This window comes from Panulirus ornatus, chromosome 30, assembly GCF_036320965.1.
Source record: "Panulirus ornatus isolate Po-2019 chromosome 30, ASM3632096v1, whole genome shotgun sequence".
NCBI lineage: Eukaryota > Metazoa > Arthropoda > Malacostraca > Decapoda > Palinuridae > Panulirus > Panulirus ornatus.
In genome coordinates this window covers 21,429,641-21,443,074 of record NC_092253.1, presented here as the reverse complement: position 1 = coordinate 21,443,074, position 13,434 = coordinate 21,429,641, and the positions used below count along the sequence as shown (strand labels likewise).

Below are 13,434 nucleotides of genomic sequence, written 5' to 3'. Positions count from 1 at the left end.
CCTCAGCGCCATCTACATACACTCGCTCAGCGCCATCTACATGTACTCGCTCAGCGCCATCTACATGTACTCGCTCAGCGCCATCTACATGCACTCCCTCAGCGCCATCTACATACACTCGCTCAGCGCCATCTACATGTACTCGCTCAGCGCCATCTACATGCACTCGCTCAGCGCCATCTACATGTACTCGCTCAGCGCCATCTACATGCACTCGCTCAGCGCCATCTACATGTACTCGCTCAGCGCCATCTACATGCACTCGCTCAGCGACATCTACATGTACTCGCTCAGCGCCATCTAAATGTACTTGCTCAGCACCATCTACATGCACTCGCTCAGCGCCATCTACATGTACTTGCTCAGCACCATCTACATGCACTCGCTCAGCGTCCATCGAAATAGAGTTAATGATGACATTATGAAGAGAGAACAAGCGACTCATCATTCTTGGAGACAACAGTTGTCTGTCTGCCTTCACCATGATGGTATTTAACCCCGGACTCCTAACCTAACCTGACCTGACCTGACCGTATGTAACTCAACAAGACACAGTTTAACACAGGGAAAACTTTTTCATTTTTTCTCTCTCTTTTTTCTTTAAGATTGATGAAGTTAAGTTTAAGTTAGGTTCAGAAAGCTATATCTTTTTCTTTTTGATAGTTTTCACTTCATGTGTGAGCTTTATTCACAGTGAGAGAGAGAGAGAGAGAGAGAGAGAGAGAGAGAGAGAGAGAGAGAGAGAGAGAGAGAGAGAGAGAGAGAGAGAGAGAGAGAGAGAACATGTCAGTACATTTTCTCTGTGTGTGTGTGTGTGTCGTGTGTGTGTGTGTGTGTGTGTGTGTGTGTGTGTGTGTGTGTGTGTGTGTGTGTGTGTGTGTGTGTGTGGCAGTAATGGCATGACCACAGGTCAACTGGGTCAGGCCACGGAAATGGCGATAACGAAACAAGGTCGCCTTTCACAGAGAAATGACCGTTTTGTAATGTCAGTCAGGCTGTGCCATCACCCTGCTCCACCCTCATGGTACACACCCCTCCTCCAGAACCGTGAGGGAGGGTACACACACACACACACACACACACACACACACACACACACACACACACACACACACACATTATGTCATCCGTCTTATCTATGATGATAATGATAATGATAATGATAATGATATTAATAATGATGATAATGACGATGATAATAATAATAATGATAATTATGATGATAATAATAATGATAATGTTAATAATGATAATAATGATAATGATAATAATGATGATGATAATAATGATAATGATATTAATAATGATAATAATGATGATGATAATGATGATAATGACGATAATGATAATAATAATGATAATAATGATAATAGCTATGATAATAATAATAATGATGATGATTATGATGATACTGATTATGATAATGATGATGATGATGGATAGTCCAGCCCAGCGTGAGATCTGAACACTGTAGAGTGAGTGGTAGTGGAATGTCCAATCAGTTGCAGTCAGTACGGTCATCCCCAGTCAGTACACACTGGGACCAGTCAATTTCCAGCGGTGAAATTAGCAATATTTCTATTTCCTCGTTAATCTCGAGCGATGAGATTAGTGATATTTCTATTTCCTCGTTAATCTCGAGCGATGAAATTAGCAATATTTCTATTTCCTCGTTAATCTCGAGCGATGAGATTAGTGATATTTCTATTTCCTCGTTTATCTTGAGCGATGAACTTCGTGATATTTCGATTTCCTCCTTAATCTTGAGCGATGAAGTGAGTGATATTTCCATTTCCTCGTTAATCTTGAGCAATGAACTGAGTGATATTTCCATTTCCTCGTTAATCTTGAGCGATCACGGTAGCTTCTTACCATCTAACACATCTCGTCAGCGTTTAACGAGCAACACAGCGAGTGAGGCTTCTATTGTTCTGCGTTAAGCTTGTCCCTGATGGCGGTCCTTCGCTTAGCCATTCTATTTTCTGGCGTAAATAAAGTTTCATTGTTCTTCCTGTAATTCTGTCAGTCCCTCCTTCTTGATAGTGTTATGTTAACCCTGGTAAGTCAGGGGTAAGGAGGCCTTGGTCGTCCATTACCCATGAACGGATCAATCGCTCTCCTTGTTCCTCCTTGATCCAAGTTCTTCATTGTGTCTGAGAGAGAGAGAGAGAGAGAGAGAGAGAGAGAGAGAGAGAGAGAGAGAGAGAGAGAGAGAGAGAGAGAGAGAGAGAGAGAGAGAGAGAGAGATGAATATCCGAGTTGGAGTCTGGCAAGGGCGAGTGAGAAGCCATTCCATTCTAAACAGCAAATCCTTGATATCACTTTCCTGACTTAAGTATAGATGACCAGATCTTCTGGACAAAGTAAGTGGAATGTATAAGTGTTTTTAAGATACTGAATGCTATACATGAAGACACTGTTGCACTATCAAAGCTCGGAGGGAGACGGGTTGAAGAGTGGTCATTTACGCAAAATGTATGAGGAATATGACTTCCAAATTAGTCGTAACTGAAAAACAATGAATGGGAGTCGCAAATAGATAATGATAAAGATACTTTGTATCTGTTGAGAGGCATCGCCTACGTCATATATGGAACTGATTACAGAAATGGTAACAAACTAATCTAACATGATCTTTCCTCACTCTCAGCACACTGGGAAATAAGTGGAAATACAGGATGATAATGAAGATATAACTTCTTCAGGTAAACACTTGCTACTGGATGTTGTGGAACTTATATCAGCAAGTTTGACCTTGCACATTTCTTACACATTTGTCTAAAGGCGAAGTCGTCACGTTGAAGAGTTTGTCGTTAGGACGATTTGCAAAGGAGCAGCTCAAACCACAGGTATTACTGTTTTTGTTCACAGTGAGCGAGGCGATCCGTCAACCAGAACAGCTAAATCATCATGTATATGACTGACCTTGACCAACACCCAGTGAACATACCGGATCTTAGCAATAGGGTATGAACGCAGACGCTGACCTTTGCACAGTGTCTTATTCCTGCTACTACTGCTGGCTGGTTGTTGGGGCGAGTTGTAAGCAGTTAGAGAGAGAGAAAGAGAGAGTAGTAGTACTAATGTCCAGTCACGGGTCTCATGATCCCTTTGACAAAATCATGATGATAAAAAAGTATGCAATTCTGAGTTTATCTAATTCGGAGGTCGAGTCTGTGGACGTCCATATCTCTGGCAGGTAGGTGTCATGGACGTAATGTATTGTCACCTTTTTCACGATTTTCTTTGGCTTATCCTCTCGTTGCTCTTTTAGGATAGACTATTGAGTGTATGGACACTTATAGTCATCTGACTTTCAGAGCTGGAACTTTGTCATACTCTGGCTCATGGCAGTGAAGCAGCCACCCGACACGCTGGCGATGTTTCATCTCGATGATGTGGGGGAATGAACAAGTCTGCCATGAAGAGGAAAGCTAGGCCCGTCTTCCCGTTGTCTGTGGCGGGTCTGATTGCATTTTCTGTGGAGGTAAAAAAGAAACAATGCTGTTGAACGCCCGGTTTCTTGGCGTGACGGACGTGCATGTACCATCGGTGCTCATCCCGAAGTTCCTCGCGATCTCAACACTGTCAAGAATACTTCTTCTTCGCAGAGGTCGCTATGCTTAAGCTTTTGACAGAGGTAACAGCAGCTTGAGTGACGTCACACCTGATGAGTTCCGCTGTGGTTTACACTATAACATGTTTATTTCAGTGGATGATGTTATATGGTAACTAAAACACACACACACACACACACACACACACACACGTCATCTCTGCAACACCTGCATGTTGCACAGCATCAGGGAACTCACACCTGGACTCGTTCATTAAGGAGATAATCACTACAAGTACCGTCTTCTTAATGAGGGTTGGCGACACCGCGCTGCCCACTACACTGTCAGACGAGGGGACTCCGTCATCAGCTCCTGTTCCAGTTGACTATCTCTACCTGTCTGTCGCAACACGGTAGACTCCAGCCATCCCTAAAGTAAATACAGATGTGTAACAGTATAGAGTAATGGCGGTAGTAAGTCTAGTGTGTGTTTATATTTACTTGTAGATACCTACTGTTGCTGTATGGGGAGGGAGCGGTCCATTCGTGGAGCTACGTGGCTCAGGCTACCTGCCAGGGACCAGGAAGAGGCCAAAATGAGGCACCATCCCGCCTTAGAACGCTCCTACCACCTTGCCCCTCCCGCCCCAGCACACACCACAACACGTACCTCCCTCCCTCAGTACCACAGCTATGTTCGGTCGTCAGCCACAGACTTCCCACCAGTCGCCAGGTTCTGTCTCACTTGGCTTCGCTTCTCACCAGTAATGTGACACACACTTTCCCCAAGACCCGCTGGTATTGACGTCCAGCGTCTTCAGCAGGTCTACCAGATCTGTGTGTGTGTGTGTGTGTGTGTGTGTAAGTTATCCGATATAATCTATCGTCACACGGAGCATAAACTTCTCCGATTACCGATTATTTATCTCGAAATCCGGATATCCTTAAAATTAAATGAGTTAGCTTGAGGGAGACAAGATCGATCAAAAGTTCCTCTTGTTGGCGTTACTGAAGGTTTCTGAGCAAGTGAGAAAAACGGTGAATTCTTCTATCTTGTTAAAGTCTATTAATGATGGCACCTGGCTGACACGTCGAGGAAAACGTATATATGATGTGAAGTTGTTTATAGCAAGTATATATGTTGTAAAGTTTATATGTTATTAAGTTGTTTATAGTAAGTATATATGTTCAGAAATTTTCATAGTAAGTATATATGTTCGAAAGTTGTTTACAGTAAGTATATATGTTGTAAAGCTTTTTATAGTAAGTATATATGTTATGAAGTTGTTTATAGTAAGTACATATGCTGTGAAGCTGTTTATAGTAAGTATATATGTTGTAAAGTTGTTTATATTAAGTAGATATGTTGTGAAGCAGTTTATAGTAAGTATATATGTTGTAAAGTTGTTTATAGTAAGTATATATGTTGTAAAGTTGTTTATAATAAGTATATATGTTGTGAAGCTGTTTATATTAAGTATATATGTTATGAAGCTGAAGTAAGTATGTGCTGTAACGTAGTTTATAGTAAATATATATATGTTGTAAAGTTGTTTATAGCAAGTATAGTACTTGGATATAAATGATGTGAAGTCTGCGAGACACAAGTCCCTGATGATCGCTCAAAAGTTAGGTATTGCTCTCAAAACTGACCTAATAACACACACGCTCGTCCACATATATAACGTTCCTCTGAACTCGTGACGTTCAACCATTTTTTTATTCTTTACTTTAGAGAGCAAATATCTGTAATGGTCACTGTACCCCGACCACCAAGATCTTGTCTGATGAACAGTAGAGAGAAGGAAGGCCAGAAGTGAGGTACACTGATGAGTTATTGTGAGTTCGATGTAGTAACCTAACTTTTAAAAATAATCAGTCCTTCATTATCAGATGACCTTATAGTCATTTTTTTTTATATATATTTAGTACTTTTTCATATATGGAACGACCTCAGACACACCATCTGAATCAGCCAATCAGTGATTCCAACCGCAGGTCAACAATGCAACGACAGACACAACCAGTAAGTTACGTGACTCATCGGAGAACATGTAGTTATATGATCTTTGAAGAATACGTAATGACGAGATTAGGTTCAGCTAAGGCCTCGTCATCCCACGTCCTCGTGACAGCAACACTCACTACCGACCTGTGCCAGTAATGGCATCTAGAGTACACACACACACACACACACACACACACACACACACACACACACACACACACACATACAAACACGACCTCAGCCACAACCAATTATGTCAACCCCGAGCACACGTTTGACCTGTTGTCATTGTAGCAGTTTATTGTACTTAAATCTTTGTCTGATGTTGTGATATCCATATTGTCTGGTGAGGTTTGATGTGTCATGCACTCATGACTGGAAAGGCATACTGTCATGCACTCATGACTGGAAAGGCATGGTGTCATGGTGTCATGACCTCATGGGTGGAGAGGTGTCGGGTGTCATAGCCTCATGATTCCAGGTGTCATTTGCCGGTCTCACACGAAGTGTCACCACACTCACTTCGCCCGCCAAAGTAAAGCTTGGGGAGCTAACGCCATGGCAGAGAGAGGCAGCACCGAAGCCTCCCTGGTGTTACCCTCGTGTACCCACAAGGATAAGTCTCCTGGCTGGCTACTCCCATCCCTATTGGACTCCGAAGGACTTGACAGAGAAACACTGCTTCATCGGCAGCAGCTCATCCATACCCGTCGTAACTTGTCCGTGTTGATAATTGCTGTGGTTCTGTACACGAGAGGTCGCCTCTCTCTCTCTCTCTCTCTCTCTCTCTCTCTCTCTCTCTCTCTCTCTCTCTCTCTCTCTCTCTCTCTCTCTCTCTCTCTCTCTTACTCTCCTCTCACGCCTTGGCGACAGGTGCCCTACACGACCCTTCCTCTGTGATACTATGAAAGCACCATTTGTCCACGGGCTCCTTGTGACTATCACCACTAACCATTGCTTTACCAGTGGACCATAAAAACACACACATAGCCATCATTTATGCTGGTATTTAGTCTAATTTTTTATGTAATCGTTTGTAATCCATTTCGACTGTTTTGCATAATCTGTCTATATAATCCCACTACTCTTTACAAGCAGTTAAAGACATCAGTCTGTTTATATACTGTGAGATTTATATAGAAAAAGGAATACTGAGGAATTCAGCAGCAGATTAATGGCTCCGTTTTCTAAGCTGTGTGTGATAATGGAAGAGAACAGGAAGTCCTAACTTAGTGTGGTGGGATTTGCGGACGTCTTGCAGATCATAAACACTGCTCATACGAAGAGGATTACTTCCTTATCAAAGTAAAATTCTACGAAATCTCCCCATCTCATTCAACTGTTCTTATATACTCTTCCCCTGTAGAGACAATAGCATCTCTCTCGCGTCAGTTCCTGGAACGACAGAGTCAGATTTAGACATGTTAACAGTAAGATACAGATCACACTGACGATGGTGAGACTCACCGTTCCTCTGGGATGGTAAAGAGGCAGCGGACGGAGTCCTTGCGTGATGACCAGCTTCCTCGCTGGCGGCGTCGACTACTACTTGGCCTCCTACAAGGACCATGTGCCATTATCCTCCTGACGGAGGTCCGGCATCTCGTCTGCTGCTTGAGAGATGGGGTAGATTCCTAGAGTGGTGGAGGAGGGAGGTAAGACACCAGGTGTCAGCAGGCGAAGACCAGCGTAGAACGAGTCTTGACTCTTGCTGTGGTTTTCTATTTTCATGACTAGGCAACTCAGCTACTTTTTACCCACGTTACTGGAGGCTAAGTAGCTTTTTGTTCCGTCAAATTATAATGTCTCGATTTTTATAATCTTCGTCTACTAAAAAAGTTACTGAGAACCATTTTCACTTCTGGTTGTCATCAAGCGAAGATGTTATCCATTGTTTTGGTTGGAGGTTTTTCAAGATCTTGTTCATCTGGGGTGAAATGTGGACGACGCTACGTGACTGGCATGACACGTGCGGTGGTTCAGTGGTTTTCAGTCAAAGTTTCGTCAGGCACACACGGTATAATGAAGCAGAAACTACCAGTTTACTGCGGTAATATTGTCCGATGAATGTGAAGTTATGTCCAGCTCTGGGTGTGTGTGTGTGTGTGTGTGTGTGTGTGTGTGTGTGTGTGTGTGTGGTTTGCCCTACATGTGACCTTGTTTTTAAAAGAGCAGAAAAAGTGTTTTTTTTTCTTTTTTTTTTAACGTGTGCTAAAAACAAACTGCGATACGCGCACACACACGGACCATGAGTCAGCTAGGGCCCGATAGGGATCGGGTCTGCTTGGGGTTCGAATCTTGAGTGCAGCAGTCGTCTCACACCCACTCCAGATGTTCATCCTCACCTCGAGGCTGATCGATGAATATATACGTGGCTTGGGCTGGTGTGTGTGTGTGTGTGTGTGGGGTGCCCATACACATATAAAAGTAGAGACGATACACATATAAAAGCTTAAGAGGAGAAGCAATGCGAGTCTAAAACTTTTCCCCGTGACGGAAAAATAGCAATCAATCACACACACACACACACACACACACACACACACACACACACACACACACACACACACACACACAATCACATATCTGAGTCCACTTAAAGCCAAACTTCTGTCGTTATCTATTAGTGACTGATACTATGGGATCATTAGGAAGGTAGATATCTAGGTTTCCATTTTCATTCTATGGTGCATGAAAGATGAAATCCAATGGTTGCAGTGTGCTGAAAGAGACAGGCTGAACGAACGAAAGAAAACTGAGGAACGGCTTAAAAGGGAAAACTAATATGGAGGTTTATATGGATCTTTTCGACACGAGTATTACATAACCTTTGTTATAAATACATTCACTGTAAAGGCAGTAGGGAGCAAGACTGAGTAGGAAAGATTAAAGAATATTCTCATATATCAGGCAAAGTTTCATTTATTGTTCAAGTTCAGTCAGTCATGTAGAAACAAGAGCTGTCGAGTGTGTATTATCCATAATGGGGAGCAGGACTGTAGGAGGGAGCTGGGGCAGGGTGGTAGGTGGGGTACTGGGCCTGGCCCTGGTAGCCAACCTGGGCCACGAAGCCCGAGTCGCCTTGAACAGTGTAGTCCACCTTCTGCAGACGACCGTCGGGGAGCTGGGCGTAGTAGGAGCCCTGGGTGTTGTAGCCGTCCCGGGACTCCTGGTGACCGAAGTCGTTACCGAAGTTGTCTCTTACCGCGTAGTTGAAGTCGTACTTGGGAGGATCCTGAGAATTAAGATATGAATCTGAGCGTATCTTGGCACTGACGAGATCATCGAGCATGCAATATTCCTAGCATAACGGACAGAGACCTAGCTGCTGGGACTTACCACAGGGGCGTAGCTGGGAGGGTGAGGGTGGTAAGGTGGGCGGATTGCCGGGTGAGCGAGGGCTACCGCCACCAGAGTGGCCAGCACTAACACTTGCATCATCTGTGGAAATAACAAACACCCAGTAAATGTTACGAATGGCTGGGCTTAAACTATCTTGTCAGAGCAATACCAAAATGGCCATTGTTTTGATTGGAACCTGAGCACTTGAGGTTTGAACGATTTGGAAAGACTCCTCAAGTCTTCTTCCAGCACACTGTACTGTACCTGGGAAGTCATGTTGAGAGTTAGGGTCGTGACAATGATGCTGACTCCAGGAGCTGCTGGCTTTTATACTGGAAGCTCCACCACAAACCGTTACGTCACGGAATGGTAGAAGGGAGGTCACTGTTGTCAAATTTTTGTGGGCTGTGAAAGTCAGGGTGACCGGACGTCGCCCAGCTACCATGTGTAGTTGTTGGTGATGAGTTTAAACTACTGAATGTTCATTTAACATGCATTTAATATCCTGTTTATTTTCTATATTCACTCATCTATCGTTATCATCATTGTTAATCAATATCATGGATGTTTATGATAATTCTTATTGTTATCATTATAAGTTTTATTATCATTATGAATGTTTATGATGATTATTATCATTATCATTATTATAAGCTTTTCCTGCTGGCCTTGAACGTAGTTTGGATCATTTTGGGTGCCCGGTCAGAAAGACTATCTGCATTGCAATGTAATCTTCATTGGATTACATCTTCACTACAACCTTATCTTCATCCAATTTACATCTCCATTATTTTCTTATCTTCACAACATCTCTAGCTTCACCACACCTTCATCTTCGCTTCATCCACATTATCAACACAACCTAGTGTTCATTATGAATGATTTCATTACACTTATCTTCATTATACCATCATCTTCAATACACCCTCCTCATTACTACTCTCTTATCTTTGCTATATCTCAGACTTTACTTTCTTTAATACGTATATGACTTTACTATCTTAACAATACTTATGCATTCACTAAGTTAGCTTCCATCCGGCCTTGAACCCAGCATAGATAATTTCATGTTCATATTACTCTTCTTCACTGTAAAGGTCATCTGCACTACACACCATCTTAACTACTTAGGTCATCATCACTACACCCTTAGCACCATTGACCTTTGAGCTCACCATTGCAGGTGAGGTGAAAGGTTAAGGTTTTCCCATAGACACACAACACCAATGGTTGGTTGGGTGGTTACTTGAACTTCAGGCTTATCAATTGCCAGGATCAGTAAGGTCGTCAACATCAGGTTAAAACTCTATCCGAAAAGTCCTTAATTCCTACAGGTGTTAAGGATGATTATAAGACTATACATACTTTACATGTATGATTCTTGGCCATTATCAGTATAAATGATACTATCCTTTAACACGATATTTGTGAGTGAGGAGTGAAATTGCCATCATCCACTTACATCCACTCAAGGTCTGATGCTTTTTTTAGATTCTAGAAGCATCAGAACTTATGCAAGTGGACATGATATCCCTGGGATCACATTAGAGGAAATCAAACCCCACAAGGGTCGGATGGTGCGTTGAGGCAGTAGTACCACCACCTTCTGGTACAGTGCTCTTGAAGTCTCATCACCGTCTGTGATTGTGTAGTGAAGCATTTAGGTCTTTGGACCTCGAGAAGACAGCAGGTGATATGAACACAAAGTCCGCAGGAGTTTGACGGGGGTAACTGGAGTAGATATCTATGAGGTGGTGGAGATGTAGGGTTATTCTTACTACAATGTGTTGCTGATTTGGTTTTTCAGTTCGACGTTATAGATGAATAAAGTAACTTATGGTGAATTGATGAGGTTAAAGATGCAGTGAGAGTAAAGATAACATACACAGAGATGAAACAAAGAAAGAATTAGAGGAAAATGATAAAAAGAAGAATTATGAAATGGGTGAAGGGAAATGGAGTCAGTGTAAAAGAAAGAAACTGGGCCATGACTTTAGTTAACAAACCGGAAAACAAAGGAATGTTATCTGAGAACTGGGAAAGAAATAGTTCATAATATCTTTATAGTGAGGTCTGCACGTTCAGGGAGAGATGCCTGCATTTTACTGATAAATGGAGATCCCATTTCATTATATATATATATATATATATATATATATATATATATATATATATATATATATATATATATATATATATATATATATATATATATATATATATATATATATATATATATATATATATATATATATATATGTATATATACATATAATGATTACTTATTGATATCTAAAAGATAAAATGACAAGAGGAAATATTGTCATAATGTCGTGGTTTCATTTTAGCAGTTTACCGACTCATCCATTAAAAAAACTTCATCGTCACGGAACTCATAATGACGCCTCGCCTCGCCTCCCTTAATAGAGAAGTTGTTAAATAGTGACTTTGCTTTCTGCCCTTCCAGTGTTTGGTGACGTAAGGACTTGTGGTGGAGCTTCCAGTATAAAAGCCAGCTGTACCTGGAGTCAGCATCATTGTCACGACCCTAACTCTCAACATGACTTCCCAGGTACAGTACAGTGTCTTCAGAAGAACTTCAGTATCCCTGCCTGAAATGAGACTTCAGGGGTAACTACACAGATATAAGCAGACCCCAGCCACTTTAATCATACTCTGAGATGGAAGTATGATTAGCTTCAGCGTTTCTTTACTGATGCTGTTTATCTTCCCACAGATAACGCAGCTCTTGGTGTTGGGCGCACTGTTGTCCGCTGCCTCAGCCCATCCTGGCTACCAGCCTTATCGCCCTCATGCTCCCACCTACGCTCCTTCGGTGAGTCCAAGATCTTTAATTTGATATCTCTCCCAACGACAGTTGAGCCAGAGGGAGATATGGGTGAGATTTTTTCCTTCTGTTTGACTTTCATCATTCCAATACTATGTTAAGCCCGGTTTCTTTAGCAGATAACTCGTCATGGACCAACAGGTCTCCTGTTATCTGTCGTTCTCATGTACTCTCAGCATCAAAACTTCTGGCCACTGTACTCAGAGTATCTGTTGTTTGCCGATGCAGTTAGTGTCAATGACGATTGTTAGCTACCGTGTATCTCCAGGGTCCTGCCAGGTACGACTTCAACTACGCGGTAAGAGACAACTTCGGTAACGACTTCGGTCACCAGGAGTCCCGGGACGGCTACAACACCCAGGGCTCCTACTACGCCCAGCTCCCTGACGGTCGTCTGCAGAAGGTGGACTACACTGTTCAAGGCGACTCGGGCTTCGTGGCCCAGGTTGGCTACCAGGGCCAGGCCCAGTACCCTACCTACCACCCAGCTCCCTCCTACAGTCCTGCTCCCCATTATGGATAATACATTAGGCAGCAACGACCCCTGTATGACTGATTGAACCCCTGTATGACTGACTGAACCCTTGTATGACTGATTGACTAAACCCCTGTATGACGACTGACTGATCTGGAAACAATAAATCTATGCTTTATAGTCAGGAACATCTTTTACTTTACATCCCTCACGGATTGGGACCTCTTATGTAGTATCGAAACCTCTTACCCCTCGCCATGTGACAGGTTGTTGAGGAAGCCGTTGATGCACTGCAACTCCTCTTGTGTTCGAGTGTCTGGTGCAGAGCAGACCCTCTTGGTCTCTTGCAGTTGTGTGTGTTGGAGTCTTCGGTGCCATGCAGGTCTGGCGCGGTGCAACAACACCCGAGCCAGTGACACTGTAACACCTGAGTGCGGGCCCTCGACCGTAGCGCGGCAACACACGCTTCTGTAACGTAACTATGGGTATGACTGGTGTTGCGTATCACCTTCCAAGTTGATGGTGTAGCGTCGCGTGTGTGTGTGTGTACGAGCCTTTGTTATAGTGCCTGAAATGTACGTGGGAGCCCAAAGAGAGACGGATGATAAAAGCTGATCGGCAGAGACAAGGATAATCTGTTGGAAGACAGTAATGATAGTCTACGTGCCTTATCACTCCTTATCTACATGGATAAAGATGGGGTAGTCAAAGAGGTGGCTCTTCTCCACCAATGGCTCCCTCGAGCACATCATCCGGCAGGAAAATACCTATGAAGGAACACCATGTAGTAGACAGAGGATATATTGATTTGGAAATTCCATCAGAAAGACCGAAAGTACTTCCTGACCTTTCTAATCTCTGGGTATTTTATTTTCTTTCTTTAGGGAGAGACATTTCTAGTGCATTTATACACATTTACATATTCATACTTGCTTGCCTTCATCCAATTCCGGCGCCACCACACCCCACCGGAAACAGCAACGTTACCCGTCGCTTCAGTGAGGTAGCGCCAGGAAAACAGACAAAAAGGCCACATTCGTTCACTCTTGGTCTCTAGCTGTCAAGTGTAATGCACTGAAACCACAGCTCCCTATCCACATCCAGGTCCCACAGACCTTTCCATGGTTTACCCCAGACGTTTCACATACCCTGGTTCAGTCCATTGACAACACTTCGACCCCGGTATACTACATCGTTCCAATTCA

General features: G+C 43.0%; 2 protein-coding genes across 2 annotated transcripts; one reads left to right on the top strand and one right to left on the bottom strand.

The window, feature by feature from the left end:
* Positions 1 to 8,470: 8,470 nt before the first annotated feature.
* Positions 8,471 to 9,208, bottom strand: LOC139758598 (cuticle protein 19.8-like). The gene is made up of 3 exons (XM_071680117.1): positions 9,171 to 9,208; positions 8,904 to 9,005; positions 8,471 to 8,799 (listed from the first exon to the last, which is right to left on the bottom strand). Exons 1-3 carry the CDS (start codon positions 9,180 to 9,182, stop codon positions 8,539 to 8,541), a joined length of 375 nt encoding a protein of 124 aa, XP_071536218.1. The 5' UTR covers positions 9,183 to 9,208; the 3' UTR covers positions 8,471 to 8,538.
* Positions 9,209 to 11,455: 2,247 nt separating this feature from the next.
* Positions 11,456 to 12,392, top strand: LOC139758596 (pro-resilin-like). Its single transcript, XM_071680114.1, has 3 exons — positions 11,456 to 11,478; positions 11,644 to 11,742; positions 12,023 to 12,392. Exons 1-3 carry the CDS (start codon positions 11,467 to 11,469, stop codon positions 12,275 to 12,277), a joined length of 366 nt encoding a protein of 121 aa, XP_071536215.1. The 5' UTR covers positions 11,456 to 11,466; the 3' UTR covers positions 12,278 to 12,392.
* The last annotated feature ends 1,042 nt before the right edge of the window (positions 12,393 to 13,434 follow it).

Bases quoted from the DNA above. Each gene is read 5' to 3' on its own strand.
- LOC139758598 (XM_071680117.1), bottom strand. The intron at 8,800-8,903 runs GTAAGTCCCAGC...CTTAATTCTCAG, and splicing joins CTCCCAGCTACGCCCCTGTG to GATCCTCCCAAGTACGACTT.
- LOC139758596 (XM_071680114.1), top strand. The intron at 11,743-12,022 runs GTGAGTCCAAGA...GTGTATCTCCAG, and splicing joins CTCCCACCTACGCTCCTTCG to GGTCCTGCCAGGTACGACTT.